Here is a 20,534-nt window from a genome sequence, read left to right as displayed (position 1 = left end):
AAATAGAATCAAATTGAGGTTATAAATGGAAGAATAATCAACTTAATGGTAAGACACTTTGGACAGTGGCCCATATCCAAAGGAAGACAGCTGTATCATTAAATTTGTTAGACACAATGAATAGGTTGACGAAAACATACATTACTGCTTCTACCATATTCAGGATAAAGTTTCTGAAAGTTTAAAAAAAATTTTAATAGCTTCTAGAGCCCAAGGAACAAAATATTATATGAGATCAATTTATTTCTTATTTAAAGAGAAAGTAATCATTAATAGATCAAAATTATTTTGATGCTGTAGGAGAAAATTCTATATCTAACTAATTTTTAGTTATAAACATTGTTGTAATGGAAGGTCCTTTAAGAAAATCACAGGTAGGAATGAAAAGTTCAAAAACACAGTGCTACAGTTCCTCTTCTATTAGAATTTTCTATATTTACAGTCATTGTCAAATGTACTCTTCCCTATCTTATTGAACTGTGGGTATTAAACCACAAAGCTACTCTTTCTTCTATGGACAAAAAGATAAATTTCTCACCATGAACAGAAAAATGGGGAGAGGAGCCTTGCTACAGTCCCACTGAGCCCACAACACCCAGTCACACCAGAGGAAGTCTTATTGTGCCACGAGGAAAAGTCATTATTATTGCTCCTGAAGCACAAAGTCATTTGGAGCAATGTTTAAAAATTTACGATAGGCTCCATATTTTGGGAGAGAATATAGGAGCTCCCTCTTCTCCCCTGGTTTCCTGATTTTGTTTGTAACTGTAAAGGGAGGTTTTTTCAGGTCAAAACAAAACTCTTTCTGTACAAAGATATGTGCAAAACAAAAGTAAATGTAGAATTAAGATGCCCATAGAAATTGCTGCACCATTCACTTTTAATGTTTTCATTTAAAATATTGAGTAGCAAAAGAAAGGATGTTAGTAGCTCTTTCTCAAGTAAATTTCTATTTATAAATTGGAAGAAATCAAAAACCCCCAGCGTTGACACAATTTATAATTCTAAAGAAGAAAATGTGCCAGGAAATAATAGAAAAAAATAATAGTAAATAAGTAATTTTCTTTAAAAACTTCAAAATGAAAATAAGAAGCACTAGGATTGCTCTTTTATCTGAGCACGGAAAGAAGAAGTACTATTGATCAAAAAGATAAAAAAAGAGGCAGGGGAGGCTGCTGATAGACATCGTTTAAACACATGCTTCCCTAATGTGTTAGAATTTGGCAGAGACTGGGGAAATACTTTTGTTTTATTTTCTGGTTAAGAAAGCTTGCAGAACACCTCTTTTCAGAAAACAACTTTGTCCAAGTAGTTTATACTGCACATATAAAGTAAAGCAGTTTCAATTTTAACTACACTTTATACACCTCCTAAAAAGAAGATCTGAAACTGTCATTGAAACTTTGCTCATAATATTTTCTAATCTCTGGAAGAGACAAACCTTCAAAATAGCAAGCTTCACTGTATATGTAAAAGTTTGCATATAGAAAATAGGATTTTGGAAGTGTGCCATTATTATATGCATAACATGTTAGAACTGGTTGAACTTTAAGGTCCTTTCTAACATAAACATTCTATGATTCTATGTCTTTAAGGCAGCTCTGTACGAGCGCTTCATCTGTCCTAAAAAAAGCATTCTCATCATTCTGCTTCCCTCCTACTCCATGAAGAGAAAGTATTTTTCTCTGCATTTGAACAGTTTTTCTATTTTAGACTAGGAATCAGAATCTGGCAATACAAATTCATTTTGTGCTTGCAGCTGAGCTATAAAAACTTGAGGATGGATTTCTCGTCTCATATCAGCTTGCCAAGATCTTCCTTACTCATGTCACCATCGTTCAGGTTCTTCATATGAACATGTTCCTTTCACAGACATTAATCACCCCCCATCAGACATTTACCCCCTACAAGTATATTATTCCTATATATGTATGATTCTTTAGTAAAGAGGTGTGTGGTCTCTTCCATAGTTCTTAGAAATGAATAATCTTCCTTTTTTGTATTTGAAACAGGATTTCTCATCATTGTTTCTGATTCTATCTAGTACCCAGAATGGAGTTGGTTTTACTTGACAGGCAGCAAATGCTGAAGTAGGTTTGGCAAAGACAGGAGAGATGTTTTTGAATTAAGGTGCTTGTTATCATAATCTGACATTTTAATCAGACCCTGACAAATTAATTAATTTACCTAAGAGAGCCAAAATCCCACACCCATGAACTAGTCTACAAACATTGAACATATGATGTTTTCAGTTCATACTTACTTCCATTCCCCACGTCTTTCACATGTTTTTAAACCTTTTGCTAAATGAACACCAGTAGTTACTGATGATCAATCTAAAGATTTGCAATATGACTTTGAACTACCTCAGGAAGATATTGCCCCAAGAGGTGGTAGATGCCCCATCTCTGAAAGCATTCAAGACCAGGTTAGACAGGCTCTGAGCAACCTGCCCCAGTTGAAGGTGTCCCTGCTTGCTGTAAGGAGGTTGGACTAGATGACCTTTAAAGCTCCCTTTCAACCCAAACTATTTTATGATTCTGTTTCAGGCAGGAAGGCGCTACAGCCTGACAAACACAGGGTTTAGCAGCAGTCAGAAAGGTCACCCAATAAACAGGAAAAATTAATCCACATGACTCTTCCTGCTGCAGGCATGGATAGGACTGCTACTGTCTCCTTAGCAACTGGCTTAAAAGTTAGCTAGAGGATCTTTACTGCATCTTAGATGTACCATAAGACAGTGAAAGTAAATTGCTGAGTATAAGACGAGCACTAAAATTTTGCCTGGTGTTCCCAGTGAGATTCCAATTAATATTTTAACTTAAACCAATTTCACTTGATTCCCTACCTTCCTTTTGGTTCTCTCAAACTTACAAAAATTTACATTCAGGATGGAATCTAAATAGAGACATGTTGCCATCTCTACAACATGTAAAAAGCTTAGATATTTCCCCAAATCTCAGCAGTTTCTCTAGAATGATTGTTCAGTTTAAATCTAACCATGTTGCTTTGGGCCTGTTCTGTCTGCCAAAAGAAAATTAAAAGCTCCCTTTTAACATGAGCAGATTTCTCTTTTATTTTTTAAGTGTTCATTTAAGTGTGGGAAAATAAGTTCTTGTAGATACCCAATCTGATGAAGAGCTGTTTTCCATCACTTCTCTACCACGCACCCTGGAACTCTGCTGTTACAGTTCTGCTAGCCCAATGAGTGGTATCTCATTGTGAAAGACTTGTACATATTATATGACATCATTATATTTAATAAGATTTGTTCCCACTAAGCATAAGAAACATACTTACTGGAGGTGCTATAAATTTATACAGGGAAGATCCCCTCAGTGCTAGGAACTTTGGTGTGTACATTCGGTCCTGAAGGGAGTCTTGTTCCCGTTCTTCCGTCCAGCCCATGTAGACTATCTGACAAAAAAATCAATAGTGTTGACAATTTCTCAGAAATTTTATGTGTTGCAAGTATTTCACGTGCATAAACTGATGTCTGTTAAATTTAACATAGCTGCAAACTTTGAACCCCAGACACAATATCATACATTGACAGTTTTTATAAATGATGCCTATTAGGACAATGCAAAAGCATGAGAAGAAATACTTATTGTACTAGCAACAACAAAAAACCTAAAGCACATACTCCAGGGGTGTTAAAGGTGCATTCTACATATTTGCTGACAGATCATGTCAGTGAAATTTAATGTAAGTGAAGTGTAAGGAGCCACCAGCCAGGAATTCTAAGTCAAGTAGCTGCTATTACACAGCAACATAGATAGACTCCACATGCAAGTTCACAGTCACACATTAAACAATATGACGTTACAAATTTCATTTCCAAATAATGTCAATTTTTTTTTTTTTTCTCCCTGAAAATCTCTATGTAGGAGTTTTGAAACTTTTTGCTTAGAAAGAGGAAATTACCAGACTATTTTTAGTCACTATTTCAAACAGACTTCCTCTGTAGGTACAACGGAGTTGTAGAATCCTGTAGAGTCTTACCACTACCAGCAGATCTTCTGACACAGATGTTTGAGCTAGAACTTATTCCAGCTCACTTTAGGATGTAACTTCCTACCTATCCTGTTAATTTTGAGTTACCCAATATCAAAATCTTAAAGAGTAGAAAAACACCACTATGCCAACTTCTGGAGAACCACTGAAGAGGGAGTAGACACATCAAGGGACATTTGATTTATAACCGTGCCATTAGTAATAAAACACATTTTCCAGTGCACACAGGTACACTACTGCTGCAGAAAATAGTTCAACCCATATTTCATACAGGGCTGCTCATGGGATAGATCTATTTCTAAATGTCTCTGTGAAACTGATCTCTACACTAACAAAGAAGTTACAGGACACTGTCTTCAATGTCAATAATAATAGTGTAAAGAAAATTATAATAATTATGAAACAAAAAGGTAAAAAAGTAAACAAGTTTGTAAGTGCACCCGTGGTATGAATGTCCTTAAAATGAATGTTTTCACTGCATGTTTTATCCTCCCAGATTTTAAACGTTGTGTACCTTTTGAAAATAAATTTACACTAGTTTATTTCTGTACTTTTGGGCAGAGAATTTTCAGCAACATTTCTTCATGAAATATGCATTAAAATAAATAGTGGGTCTATTGTTTTTCTTTTTCCCTCTTCTTTTTTTTTGGGGGGGGTGGTGACAGGGGAGATTGTATTTTTTTTCATAACACACTGGAAATTATTAGCTTTTTCAAAATCCCCTTGTATGAAATCAACACTATGAGTCTCTGTCACAGTTTATTGGATATTTTATGGTCTATAACCAGAGACAGGGAGAAGGTCCATTTTTCTCTTACTACAGGGACACCTCAATACTTAATTATTTTGTCAATATCAAACACTAAAACTGTCATATAGTCTCAGGTTCAATGAAGAACATGTGTTGAAGTATCTGCTCGTTTAGTGACTAAATAAGTTCATAAAAGTCAAAAAGAAGACAGATCTGTACCACAATATTCAACCATCAAAAAGAATGCAAAACACTGTATTTTTATGCAATAACTAAAAAGCCATGTTCTCTGAAATCTCATTCATTCCTGAAAGAAGAACAATTCAGAAGGGAAAAAAAAACCCCAAACAAACTGAACCCCAAACTGAAAGGTAAAGTAAGAGAAGTTTCAAATTATTTCAATTCAATGTTTATTCAATTTTTTCTCATTTCTGCTGTTTCATATGCTATCCATAAATAAGATCCTCATCCCTCTGACTCGACTGCAGTCTCTAGATCTCAGTGACTGAGGTGGTTTTACACAAAAGAGTGTGAAAGTATAAACAAATTGTACTACTGTCTGCAGAAATTTGGCACATTTTCTGTCTATAAATGAAGAAAAGGCATGATCTCTAATTTCTAGGAACTGAGACATCTATGCTTCAAAATCAATTCAATTGAATTAATTTGGTTTCATCTTGATTTCTTTAATTTAAATTGGACACACAGCAAGATATCATCTTGCCTGATGATATTTAATATCCCTGTAACATTGTATGTAATCCCCTCTTACTGTTTTTCTCTTTCATATTTCTACATCTACAATTCATCACAACAACAGGATACAGTCACTCATGCTGTGCAGAGGTATTGATATTCCACATTTGATTGACTCAACACTAAAGTAGCCATGAAATTTAGAGCAATTGCTCCCTTAGATATTTCTCCTTTGCCTCTGTAGATCATGAGGAAAAATTAGATTGATTTTCCTGACAACCTGCTGTACCAAAAGTTTTATTAACAGAAAAACATTTCTCCTTCAGGCTCATTCAACACAGAGAGGAACTGTCAAGCAAAGGCTGTGTAATTATAATTAGGGACATTTACAAGTTTGTCTGAGTGCATGTGCATGTTCTCATGTGTGGATTAAAATAGCACAGGCTATACTCTGGAAAACAAGGCAAAACTCTACAAATACTTGATAACTATTTTAATAGATAACTTTTAAGTTCCTAAAGTGATCTCAGTTTATCTAAACATATTAACCATGTGAAATTAGGAACATTTACAAGTTTGTTTGAGTGCACGTGCATATTCACATGTGTGGATTAAAATAGCTACAGGCTACATTCTGGAAAACAAGGCAAAACTAAACACATACTTGATAACTACTTTAATAGATAATTCTGAGAATTATGATAACTTTTAAGTTCCTAAAATGATCTCAGTTTATCTAAACACATTAAATGTGTGAAATTAAATAAAATATTGCAATTTTTTATAAAATGAAGGTGAGAAACTGTTGAAAATTTTCACTTTTGTGGTAAAGTAGATGACATTTTTGAAACAGCTACTGGGAAATGTTCTGAAAAAGCTTTGATCTATATAAACTTATAGAAACTTATTTACCTGAAAGGGATTGTAACTTACAAAAGTAATAGTTTATGCATATATATGAACAGAAATATTGGATTAATATGATATATGAATGAGAGTTTTGGATCATATCTCAGTGTAGCTGCACATGGGGACTTGGCACATATGGCACTTCATGAAATTGTGAAATTGCAGAAATTTCATTTCTGAAAATAAATGCTTAGCACAGACACGTGACGAACAGATATAAATGCTAATCACAAATAGACAGTGCATAGCATGCTCCTTTATAAAATAAAAAAAAATCTAGTTAGTTTTTATCTTATCAAGTTTTTTTGAGTCCCTATAAAACTGTTGATTGTTATCAACAAATGTGGAAGGGGTGGTGAAAACAGATTTTATTTATGATTTGCATTCCATTTGAAAGATAATTTTTGTATTCCTGGTTTCTAACTTGCCTCAACAGTTCATTCTTCAAAATCAAATGGTGACACAAATTAGTTAACTGAGTGGCTGCTGGTTCAGTAACAAAGATTCAGTAAGTCATTATGGTTTATGACTTGAACCATGGACAATTTAAAAAAATCTATATTGAAATGATAAATGAAACAGGACAATTTCTTCAGTCAAAAATCCATAATCTTGTAATTTAGCATGTTCTTAAATCACACAGACATCCTAATCAAGCAAGATGAATTGCCATATTTTATATCAGTCCAACATATTGCTAAAAATGACTTAAATAGCCTTGACTATCAGGGTGACTTTTTCAGAGTTTTTACACATTATATTTTAGGAAGAATAGTAAGACAAAAATACAAGAACATTTCCCCAAAATGAAATGTAATATCTATGTGACATCATAAAAGTGAGGCAATTCAAAGATCAGAAAGGATTCACTGACAGCTTTTTATCTGGCAAGTCTAATACTCATACTCACTGTACGTGAAATTGTGCTGTAGGGTGACAGGATGAACATGGGATCCAAAGATTAATAAATATGTCAGACAATACAGAAGGGAAAGTAATGAGGGATGAGAAATTCAGATAATGCTCTCTACTCTGGTTTTAATATAATTTTCTCTTTACTTTTAAAATAGTTTTTTGGTATAGTCTAAAAATTCATTATAGTCAATTGTTAGCAGAAAAACAATTAAAAAACACACTGGAAATGTCAGAAAAAAATGGAAGAAAAAGGGTGGTCACAATGCAATCATTGGCCAAATCTATTCTGCTTAGGAGATCGTTTAGGAGAAGGCTTAGGAATTTTATGCTGCATAAAAAAAAATTCAAAGTCAACAGAAGAACTAATGACATAAAATTTTGAAAAATTTTGCCCTATTTTAAATGAAATGTCTCCTATCCTGTTTTTCAGGTTTTTGAAAAGCCTTCTAATCTTTCCATATTTTTTTTACTTCCCGCAAATTTTTTTTTCTTCCTCATGAAAAAAAAAAGTTGACTAAAACTTTAGCTATCACTGACAGCTCTAAAGACCACCATATTTTTGAACCACTCAACTACAGATATATTATTTCATCTAAGATTACACAAGTATTGTATCTCACAACTTAATCTTCTTCTGTGTAAGAACTCATATTGTCATCTTGCTACCAGATCAAGGCTGAGTATAGGTTTCCCATTTGGCTTTGTCTTGTTTTATTTTTAAAATGACCACACAAAAATTGAGGAAATATTATCAGGCCTTAAAGTAAATCATGTCAGAGAAAACAGAAAATATTTCTTAATTATGAAAGGTGATTTTTTGCTTACAATCCAGATAAATGAAAACTGGTATCACAGACTGAAAACAGAGCACATTTTCTCTTATCAAACAACATCATAATCAGAGCACAGACAGTTGTTTACTGTAGTAAAACCTGCCTGGACCTCCATAGGGATCTGCCCAAAATTAGCAGTGCTGTTCGAAAAACCTGCACAACAATTTGTTACATTCAACAGCATCCCATGAAAAAACTTTGCATATTCCCAATGAGATGTACTGGATCTTGTTAGAACTCAGGACTATATTGACTGCTGCATGCCATTACTCCCTCCGCAGTTTGAAAAATTATGGCTACATGTGGATACAGGACAGTTTCCCAAACAGGTAAAAACTGTGTGTTGCTTTTCCAGGTTTCTTCTTCTTGTTATAATCTACTAATCCACAGAAACATTTTGGCTCACTCACTGGATTTTTCATCCAGTGCTACGTGTTAATAGTCACAGCTTATTTCAAAGCACTCATTTTACTTATTTAAGACTTCTAAGTAGCTGTTTATTGAAATAAATTCTTCTAACAACAAAGTCAATTTGAACCTTAATTGGGCAACTGTGTGCCTTTGTCAAAATGTCAACATTAGAAGTTGGGATTTTTTGCCTCTCTTAAATTATTCAAGTCAATGCACAATTACGTGTATTTAACATTCATTACAATTAGAATTTGTTCATTTTAATAGGGGTGATTAGCATTTAGAAAGCACAGACTTTTTCCAAGAAAGACCTTATGCAGCTGTTATTACAAAGATGGATTTGGATGCAAACTGCAGTATTAGATACCAATCTATATTAATTTCAGGAGTGTGTGTGAAATTATGAGTAGGAATGAGTACAAAAATAGCTCACGCTACTAGTCCTGTCTTCCAGGATATTGACTGGGTAATTAAAAAAAGATAAAAAATTAGCTAGAGTAGCTAGCCAGCATGTGGTAAACTCCCTGAAATGCACAAGGAATGTGTGCATTTTATACAGCATTAAGCATCTTCCTGCTAAATAGGTATGGTAGCTAGATGATGAAAAATAAAATCTCATGTCATCTAAAGTAATCTGCCTTCCTCACCTGACTGACCCTTCTCCTTTTTGTAGACTTCTGTTATTTACTCACCACATAACTCACCTTACAAGCAATTTACACATCAACACAATTTGAACAGCCCTGAGCAGGTTCATTTGATTTCCAGGATTACCACTGAGGAGGCTCATTCCTGATGACATCAGAGGCATTTTACAGCTGACCTGAGAGGCTTCAGATCTTCACTGATACTCTCAACAGAGCAGCTCTCAGCAAACACTTTGAAAATGTGCATGTCTCACACATTTCCTGACTAAAATAATTACTATATATCACACTATCATCATTTCCCCCTCCTTTCACTGTTGTATTACTGGAACCAGTAGGGTTCTGCTTTCTTTTATGGAAAAACACAAAAAAATCTTTGATATATGGCCATTTTTGAATCCCTACTTGTTAATTTTTCGCCTGAAATTGGAGGTGAAATTTAGGAACAGGCACAAGAACGGCTGCAAATTTTTATCCAGGAGGAAATTTCTGGGGGATTTTAAGGGTTTAAAATAGATAACAGTACAATACAGCAAGCTCAGCACTCGTGAAAAGAAAGTAAACAAACATCATTTATTTTAAAGTCTAGTAGCTTGACTGGTTTTAAGACTTGTCTTTTGATTAATGGCATTTTTTTCCTCTTCTAAAAGTACACAGCATGTATTTTTCATGCCTAAAATAAAAATGGGTCAAAGAAAATTAGTTCAAATAATCGTGCTGGAGGGCATGACCTCTCCCTTTTGATGAACAACCTATCACATTCATCTTTTTCACCTCAGGGTAGACTACTGAAAGATGCTGAATGAAGAAAAAGATTAGAATATTACAAGTCACCAGACAGTGCCTTTCAGATTTTTGATGCGCAAACAACTGAGCAAACAACTAAATATTTATCTTTCTTAAGTAGCAGGGTGAGTGAAATATTTACAGAAACATTTAATACCATTCCTAACTTGTCCCAGGAGTATCTTTCAATTAGATTTCAATGACTGGCTGCAGATAACTTTTGGATTTTCTTTCTCTGTTTCTCTGAAAAAGACTGGCAAGCAGCACTTGGGCAGGACCAGTGCAGTTTAGGCTGGGTGGCTGTCCCTGTGAGATCACAGTGCTCGTGCAGCTGCCTTGCTCACACCCTGAGCTGACTGAACCGAGCCCAAAGGAGATGGTAACATGGAAGAACCCCAAATGACTGAGTACACAGAAAATACAGATGAGGGGGTACAGGTTGTTAGAAATGAATTTTAGTAATAAATGTTTTGAGTTTGCATAACATCAGAATTACGTTTCCATAGAATCAGATGTTTACATTTCAAGGTGCTCACAAAGCCAGAATAAACCTGCAAATAATCACTGTGTACTAAAGTTGTCTTTGAAGTCTCTGGTGTTGCTGTTTGCACAGCAAAATAAACACACCTGAGAGAAATCTCCTTTTGTGGTATCAATGATCTCACAAGATCTGGCTTAGAAATATTTTTATATCTTTGTGAGAATAAAGCTTGAAAATTAGTAATTCACATATATATGTAATTATACAAAAGCCTTTTTAGACTTAAAATATTTTATTTAAATATTGCATGGAATCAACATCAATATTCAATAGAATAAATCTATCCATGCGTACTTTTTTACATTTTCATTCTCAATAATTTAGATGGCAACTGATGAAAACAGCTATTAATACTTGCAGAATTTCTTTTACTATTTCTACTGAAGAACAGTTATTTTCAGGCCTGTCTGATTATCAAAATAAAAAGACTTCTGCAAGCTGCAACTGTCCTTAAGACTTTCTCAGGGGTCTCAGAGAACACAATTACTGCTTTTAAAGTCCCAGGATAATAAAAATAAATAAAAATTGAAATTGAAAATTGAAAATAAAACATTTAAAAATTTTAGAGCACCATTACTTTGCCTCTCAGAAATAAAACAATTCTTTTAAGCACTTAATGCATGTAACTGAAAGAAAAATAAGTCAACAAGAGTTGAAATTTTATTTTCAAATTCAATACAGAACTTGGAAACCTACAGATGAGAAATTTTGCTGCATCTGCACAATGTCTTTGGAGAATCAATGTTACTATTGCCAGTTACTAACAGGGAAAAAAAAATCCAAGAGGTGTTATAAAATTTTAATCAAATCAATAAAGAATACTCCCTAAGGTAATTTTGTATCTTATTAGCTTCAGCAAATAATCTTTTGTCTAATGATTTCACAGTTTTCAAGACCATTAAGCAATAGGTCTAATTAAGCTTAATTTCTAAATAGGAAGTGATAATAACTCTTCTTTATTTATAAAAAATGAACAATGCAGTAAAACTTCAAATCATATCATGTAATAAAATTGTATATTAATCCATAAATTTAATATATATATAGATAACAAAAGTATTTCTTTTTTATTAGAAAAATCAAACAGGACTTATACACTATCTTCCTTTAATTTAAAATGTATTTCAAATATATCTATAAAAGAAACGAAGACCACTTTTGAAAAAATAACAGTTGAACACATAAAACCTGTTTTTAAACAAACTGGTCCCAATGATCTTCCACTACAGCTGAATAGAGATAATGTTATGGATCACTGCTTTTCTCTTTCAACTGCCTTCAGAATTCGAACTTTCAGTCACAAAAGCCTGAAAAATAAGCTGTTTTTATAAAAACAAATAAATACTCTGCAGTTGAAATCTAGAGTAAATACTCTGACAGACAGTGAGATTTACTCACTATGTCCGTTTTGTAGCACTATGGCAAAGAAATTATGCAGTAAAGCACCACTGATGCCTTTTAGGGTTTTTTAAATTTCTCAATTACTTTTGGTGAGAGATGTTATGAAATACTCATACTTAAAAACAGTCACAATCTGATGGGGGAAAGTCCAGAGCAATCTGATTTATGTAGGGCATTCTCTGAGGAGGATTCTGTCCAGATGACCTACAAAACCTCATCCAATATAAAATATTCTGTGATTCTTGGATCTCAAAGCAGCCATATCTGTCTTGGAATCTGTTTTAAAGTGGTCTTGACTTACTGCTCTTACAAAAACAGCTTCAGCACTGTTTCTATTATAGTTTCACTCTATTTCATTACTATATACAAATCATATGCAGTAGTTCACATTTCATAACCCATCCGTAGCTGCCTAGGATTTTCTAAATGTCCCCACTTTTTATCTACCTTAATTTTCAGAGAGGCCGTGTATCAAGTCTTTCACTGGAGATTTCATCCCTAAAATACACCCTGTAAAGGAATTTTTAGCACAGATTGCTTGCAGGTAAAGTACCCTTGAGAATGAAGACATTGCTCACAAGCAGCAATGAAAGATGTATCCTATCACCCCTTCTCAACTGTAAACAGGGGGAGAAAATGTTATGATTTGTGAAGGACCCTGATATACTATGGAGATTGAAGAGGAAGGGAAAAAGGAAGTAAGTCAGATGAGACAAGAATAAAGTTGCTAGTAAAGGACCAAAGTAATTATATATAACTGGCATTCTTACACATTCTTAAAGTAAATAAAATTCTTCTTGGATTATAAAGAAAATAAAAATGATGTTACTCCAAAATTACTTTAAATATCATTTGCAAACAGTGGTATTAAAATACAAATGTGTTGAGAAAGAGAACCAGAATGCAGTCCCATTCTGAAAGAGCAAGGCAAGGTAGAGGATAACTACTGCAAAAATATCACCTTCAAAAGTTAAAACAATCTTAGGGGGTGATTAGATGAAGAACATTATATTCAGCATGTTCTATATTATTATTTTCATGCTTCTCTCCATATCCTATTTATTAACAAGATGGGGTTTTGGTTCTGTTATAATAAAGATAGTTTTAACTTTTCTGCTTCTGTTTGGTTCTGTTTTGGTTCCATTATAATAAAGATGGTTTTAATTTTCCTGGTGTTTAGATTGAATCTAGGCTGTCATGAGGATTCTATAGCTGCTCAAATGCCAATAGCCTGTGGCAGGGAGCTGGTAGTAGTGTTCATAACATTTACTGAACTCACACTGCACTTACTTTTTGACAGTGGAGTAATACCTGTTATTCATTAATTTGTCTCTAGCATCTCAGCATTTCCATGAATTTTGCAATTTCATTGGAAAAGCTCAGTCTTTAAAAAGTACCAAGTGAGACTCATTTTTCAGTATCAGAGCTTCTTCCACTCGTATTTTTTTTTTAACACAAAGTGTCCCACTATCGTGTGAAATGGAAGGAAGCAACCCATAAATTTAAGATTGTGTCCCAAATGAAGCCCAAATTTCAATGTAAGATGTTGAGGCTCTCTATCCACAGAGGGACAAGCAAGCTCCTTCACCCATAGAAAGATAACATAACAACTCCTCTGAGGGTGCCATCTGTCGGATTGAAGAAGAGATCCTGGCAAAATAGTTTAAGGCCCTGTGAAGTGCAAACAGTGACCTGCAGGAACATTATTTAACAATTGATGGATGCAAACTCACAATTAATACTTAGCCAGAAGTCACTCCTCTCACAAGAGAGCATCTCTTCTTTCAAGCTTTTTATGCAAGGTCTCAAATGTCTGGATGGTATTTGCATAATAGGATCAGATCCTCTTCTTTCCCACTGTCTGGGTTTGGTTTTGAACAGCAGCCTACTTCAGCAGGAGGGGAAGAAGAGCTGGCTGCATTATTCCACCTACTGCCATCAGGGCAGGCGCGTGGGAGCAATAGGTTGGAGTGATGAGTGACTATTGCTTCCACTAAGCAAGTACTACAAACAGTAGGCTGTTAAACAAATAATGGGAAGCAGCAGGACTTCTGGATGTATATTTGCAGAAAACAGCCAGAAACTGTACACTACTGTGTCTTGATCCTGCTGGGCTTTGTGGGTACTCTTGAGCTGGCTCGGGTGACTCTGGTCACTCAGCATTTACTAACAGAGCCATCAAGGCGGAGACTTGGTTTAGAGCAAGAAGCCCAGGCACAGAATTTCCTACCTATTTACACCTCCTCAGACCTTCAGACCTGCGCACGCTATACCACTTGACTTTGTTTTGTTTTTTGCAACCCAGCATTGCTGAGTGATATTCCAACAAGGTAAAATGTTTCTTAATGAATAAATAAAGAAATAATTTTGTCAGTTGTCAGCTCCTGAGTATAGTTTTTTGACCTGACACTGCTAAATATCTATTTGCTGTGTCATAAAATATGACAGACTTACTAAGTTTTGCTTCCAAAACCACTAAGATTGAAAGCAAATATTTTCTAATAATCTAACCATATAACAGATACTGCTCACTGAGCAGTGTCTCCTTACCAGGACATATAACTCTTTGGAAAGACAAAAAAGTGTTGTAATATTATATATTTCTAGGGGATGTTTCTGCATTTGCAATTAGCTACATTTTTACATTTTTTACAGTTTTCCTGCAAACATTTTCAGTGATTAATACTTCTCAGTGTTATTTTTTTCCTTCCTCATTTGTAGGTGACCCATAAATTGTTAATTACTTTATACTATTATAAAAATGTACAACTATTTTCTGAAATTCAGGTAGCAACTCTGTCACTGGTCCCATGGACTATTATTGTGATGATAGAGAAAAGACTAATGACCACCTACAGTCAACAGAGTTCTGTATAAGCACTGTTTTTAGAAGTTCAAGGGAATAATCAGAAGCCACAATTTGAAGAACTGATCATCTACACAAATGTAGAATAAGTAATGAGAAAAATGAAGTGTTATTCATTTCTCCTCTTGAAGTAAGCTGTAATTAAATATACTTTATTTATGCCTTTTTGAGTCCCATCTGCTCCTCCAATAGAAAAATCTATAGTTAAAGTATATGCTTCATTGATTCCAATTAATTTCTTTAGATGATACAATTCCCCAAGGAATAATGTGTGTATAGGCTGAACACCTTCCTTCTAGTATACTAAAATTAATGTTTTTCCTGGGAACTTTTACACTCACTTGATGCAATAAAAGAGACATTACAATAAAGCATTGCAACATTTTTATTTCTAGCCTCAGCCTCCAATGAAAATTACAATCTGACCAGACAGAACAAATTCATACCTGTAAGCTACAGATATTAACAATTCCTTATTTAAGGTGAGGCTAGAGGGAAAAAAGGTTTCACCTACAGTTAATCTTTCTATGTATAACTGGGGAGGAAAACAAGAAAAGAAAAGGAAAAGAAAATAAAGACCTATTTATTTTGTGGGTATCATAGAATATGATAGAATAGAATATACTGAGTTAGAAAGGATGATTCAGTCCAACTCCTAACCCTGCACAGAATACACCTAAGAATAGCATCATGAGCATTGTCCAAAAGTTTCTTGAACTCAGACAGGCTCAAGATGGTGACTCTGTTTCCCACTTTTCCTTATTTTCTCTCTATGTTACCATTTTTCAGGAACTTCTAGAGGACATATGCATCATTAAGGCATCTATTTCCAATCAAGAATGCTGAAAGTTGCTTCCTGTCCCACTGCTTTGTTGGCCTGTTTGAATAGTAGCTATCCCATCCAACCAAAAGAGACATGAAAAAGATGGAAACATTCATTCTAGTAGAATAAAATGCCCTTTCTTTTTTTAATGTTTGCTACTTATTTCCAGTCTTAGATATCATAACTATACAAATACTGCAGAAAATCTGTCCTTTAAATTGCAGGCATCCCTTCCATTGTCTCATTATGTTACATATCCCATTTCTTGGGTAAATGGCAATATATCAGATCCAAACGTTTAAAGTGGGATTTACTCATGTCATGCATATAAATAGAAGATGGGGTAAAATGATGCAATGAAAGAAATGCCTTTGATTGTTATTTAAACTCAGTGGTTTCTCACTGTCTGGTCTCACCATAGATACAGAATTAAGCTTCTGGGGAGAACAAGTATTTGTTCATGTTATGACAAAACAGGAATGGCATTCTGATTCAGAACACCTTGGGATGCATTCAGACAGGATCCAGTTTTATTAGGATGTTAAGATCATCCTGTTGCAAAAGGTAGCAGCTAAAGGGAAAGCTCTCTATTATTGTAAGGTAGAAATTACAGCGCTCACAAAGTCAGACCTGTGTCTTTCATCTTGTAACCTAACCAGCAACCTAACAATTGAGGTATATGACTCCTTTTGAAGCTATGGCACTATACAGAAAGAAACACAAGACCTGTGGGATCAGAATGAGCCTGAATTCACACCCAAGTGTGTAAATAGAAGGATCTGGTAAGAGTACCTTAATCTCAGAAACAGTAGATCAGGCTGTCCACAATTAAATACCTTCAAGCCATAGCTATCACCCAAAAATAGGCATAAATATATAATTTTAATACTTATTTATTTATTTATTTATATTTATCTGCTTATTTCTTTAGAGCACCAATGTACAATAAGTAGTAACTCTTCTTCTCACACCCAAAAGTAAGCAAAAATTTTTATCTCTTTATCAATTTATTGTGTGGGATATGTCTGTTTTTTTCACTCACTTTGAAAGGTCTACAATGGAGCAAGGCATTTAGAACCCCCTCATTCACCTGTCCTATTTAAACCTTTAGTGGAGATACAATACATTCACCCTGTATTGACTAAAGTATGAACACACATCCAAAACAGATGTGGTTATTGAATTTGGTCAGGAAAAACTACCTTTACTGAAAGGAATTTTCAGAGAGAGTAGTAAGATTGCAGGTGGGGAAAAAAAAAGCTAATACTTGTAACACTAATGAGTTAGTACTAGAAAAAAAATAAAAAAAATAAATGAGAAAAATATGTAAATGAGGATGAAATTCTACTTGAGGCAAAATTGAATTTGCTGGACATGCAGAAAGTATTTGATGCACAGCTTGAGACTTATATTTTGAGATTTAAATAAGAACTTGATCTAATCACTCTTTTGTATCATCTAAACTTCCAGCAGGTGTCCCAATTACTTTCATCCTCTCATGAGCTATAAGGTATGCAGCCCTAGGACAGAAGCATTGCTATCCAATAACTGCATCAAGTGGCTCACAACATGAATTTTATCTAGCTCATCAGGTAATCAACTAGCTTCAGGAAGCTGCCTGACCTTCCTCTCAAAAGTCAACATGGTTTCCTCAGCCCAAAATCTTTAACAACCTACCACGTGTATTGCCCTTCTAAAATTTTTTATGCCCTGAAATTCAGAAGGTATTCCAAACTACAGTGTAAAAGGAAGAAAAATCTTTTATTAGCCACAGGAAGCAAAGTTTTTATAACAAATACTGCCTCTGAAGCATCTAAAAAAATTACAGAAACTGCTCAGGGAAAAATATTTTGTGTCAAGCACAGAAACTTTTTGATATAGATACATATATATAGATCGAGATATTCAGTTTATTTTACAGAAAGCTCAATTAAGTATCAATAAGCAACATAAGCCTTTCAAGGGTATATGTTATGCAGCAATAATCCATGCTGAGTGCCATAGATGACTGAAAATGGCAGGGAATTAGCCCAACACAATTTACACCCTATTGTGCACTTCTGCTTAATTTAACAGCACGAACTCAGCTTCCCCTGTGTGTTTCTATAATCATTTAACAATAGAAGCTTCATTCCAGAGATTTTCTTTCAAAATAAACCTGATCAAATCCTTACTGTGACAACAGATGGTGACAGAGCAGATGTATCATTTCATCTGAAAGTTCAGTAACTGTCAGTCAAGAGCTGCAGGATGGCTACTCTGAGGTACCACAGAACAGAATATTGGAAAATAATTAATTCAACAGACATGCAAAATTAGGAAGGAAAAAAACAGAAAAAAAGAATGTACTTCTTAATGTACTTCTAGAACAGACTTGTTTTCTTTTGAGGACACGTCATATTTCAGAACTTTCTGCTTAATCACTGCATTTTAAAAATACCAATACAACCGCAATGGAGCCTTTTACTCTGCAATTATTAATAAAAATAAGAAAGGTATGTGTTTTATTTCATACAGATGCTTATCAATAGAGTATATGTTGTCCCATCAGTCCTATCAATTCACCTGAGCAACGGAATTCACCTTTTCAGATGCAATAGGGTGCAACACATCTTGATGTGTTGTGTCTCCAAGCAAAGAACACTGGCTTGATTGACAGGCAGGACAGTCACCGTGACATTTGTGTGTACTCACCTTTATATAGTAAATATGTTAGGTTTTATTAAATAAGCTCACCAAGTCAGGCTTTTAGAATTGATTTTAAATGAGATTGTTCTTGCCGTAGAACTTTAATAAATCTGGACAACAAACACCCTATTGAAGCAGAATATGAGGTGATACAACACAGCTGATCCGGTACAGATGTGTATAGCTGTTTTTATTACATTATATAAGAAGTAAAAGGAAATGGGTATAACCATGTATATTTTTGAATGACATCAGATGTATCCCATCACCCCATTCTTGGCCATCAAGAATGTAAAATATTATCTGCAAAACAGGATTCTTGACTGTGGAATCTGACACACATAAGGATATCCCAGTTTCTGGCCTTAGTGTGGCATCAATTCATTATGCCATGATCTTGTTTTAAAACTGAGTTAAACACAGTTAAACAGTCTTTCTCATTCTCACATGATTCTCATTATTCCACTTTGAATAGACCAGCTACCAATTCTTTTCCCATAAAACAGGAACATTCTAGAGGGACACATTATTCTTAAAAACCAAAACTATTTCATGTAAATTTCCTATCTTCTTTAGACACAAATATTTCAAAAAGTCTTATGCTACTTGTGGGAAAAAAAATAGTGCTCAAAAAAAAAAAAAGGATTATAGCATTCTTCCCCAGTATACTTTTTTTAGTGAATTCAACATATGAAAGGTGGAGGGTCATACCCTTTATATTCATCCTAACAGAGATGAGGCATACAACATAGGAAAAGGAAGTTTAAAATACACTCCTCTGCCATGATGCTTTTATCTGTTTCATGTGAAACCATGAGATTTGACTGTTGCCCATGTAATAGAGAAGCAAGTGTCTATTTGTTACATTTGTGAACATGTATGTGAACGTAACAATAATCAATGAAATGAAAAATCCACTCCCTGAATTTGCCACGTGCAATATCTGCTTTGTACCACTGCCTTGTGGAGTGAAATGGGAGCCAGAAAGTTTTGACTTTCCCAGCTGCAGTTTATGAATATTTTACTTATTCATGTAGGGACAGGAAGAGGTGAACTGCAGGCCTGACTAAGATTTCTATCTAAACCTTGAATTCCACTGTGTACCTAAGCCACATGTTGCCAATTCATCCTCCTGGCATGGCAACCAGTAAAAGCCAAAAGCCAAATCCCAATGAATTCCAAATAGAAAATGAAAGTTGTAATGTGTAGTAAAATCTCTACTAGCTGGAGGCTACATTTGGTTTCTCACACTGAAAAGGATCAGAAGGCTTTATAAGGATTGCCTGATTTTCATTTCTTTAGATGCTATCAAGTCAATTTTCAGCCGAGATCAGCACATTTGCAAATCCATTGTGGACTATGAAAAGACTGGGAATTGAAAAGGAATGGGCAGTGCTTGTTCTCATTACACCACCAGTTTACTACCTGTCATTTGGAAAGATCTAGCAGGGAGTTGATGCTGCCTTTCAAAACTCACCTGCCTAATGATGGCTCTTGCAGGAGCTGAGGAAACATGCCCATGTTTCCACTCATCTTGGCTGATCAACTAGAGAAGCCTCTGGTTGGTGCCTTGAAATATTCTAATGTCTTTGTGCCTCTCTGCTATGAAGTCTATATAATTTTTTCTCTGAATTTATGGAAATTTTGTTGACAACATCATATTTCTTAGTGCCTATTTGAAATATTCAGTATATTTTGAGTCCAAAATTAATTTATTTCTCAACTACTTGCTATTATACTCCTAAGTGTTACTATTTACATCCAATGCATGCAGTTCCAATATAGAAAACACAACTAATTTTCTATTTTTTACCAATTCAAGTGTTCTTTTCATCACTGTCAACTCAGAGAGGGGGAGTTTTATTTCCCTTTTGTCCCACAATCTTCTTCAATTTTTTCTTTTGTTTTTCTGTGGGGTCCTCTTCCAGCATTTTTTGCATCATCTTTCTACCCCTATTAATGTACTACCACCATTCTGAGAACTTCTTATTGTTTCATCTGTCCAAATAATTACTACCTTCTTATCAATAACCATCACCTTTGATCCTTAAATTTTAATTATTAGATCTTATCTTTCTAATGATTTTCCAGACAAACCTACTTTCACAATTACTGCATTAAAGGAAAGCTGCCACATTATGTACAGTCAACAAGTCTTTTTTAATTACTTTTTCTTTCATCTTTTTAACTTGTTGCAACATTGAGATGTTTGGATAACACTGCTGGAGTTACAGCATCTTACACACTTTT

The 20,534-nt window shown here is 34.5% G+C and overlaps 1 protein-coding gene across 2 annotated transcripts in view; it reads right to left on the bottom strand.

Annotated features, from left to right (window-relative positions):
• Positions 1-20,534, bottom strand: part of SNTG1 (syntrophin gamma 1) — a 320,400-nt gene that overhangs the window by 51,648 nt on the left and 248,218 nt on the right. For both annotated transcript variants that reach the window (XM_058804463.1, XM_058804473.1), the window contains one exon: positions 3,301-3,417. In XM_058804463.1, the coding sequence (XP_058660446.1) occupies positions 3,301-3,417 (117 nt within the window). The remainder of the gene's footprint in view (positions 1-3,300; positions 3,418-20,534) is intronic.

This window comes from Ammospiza caudacuta, chromosome 1 (assembly GCF_027887145.1).
Source record: "Ammospiza caudacuta isolate bAmmCau1 chromosome 1, bAmmCau1.pri, whole genome shotgun sequence".
NCBI lineage: Eukaryota > Metazoa > Chordata > Aves > Passeriformes > Passerellidae > Ammospiza > Ammospiza caudacuta.
This window is presented reverse-complemented; position numbering and strand designations above follow the sequence as displayed.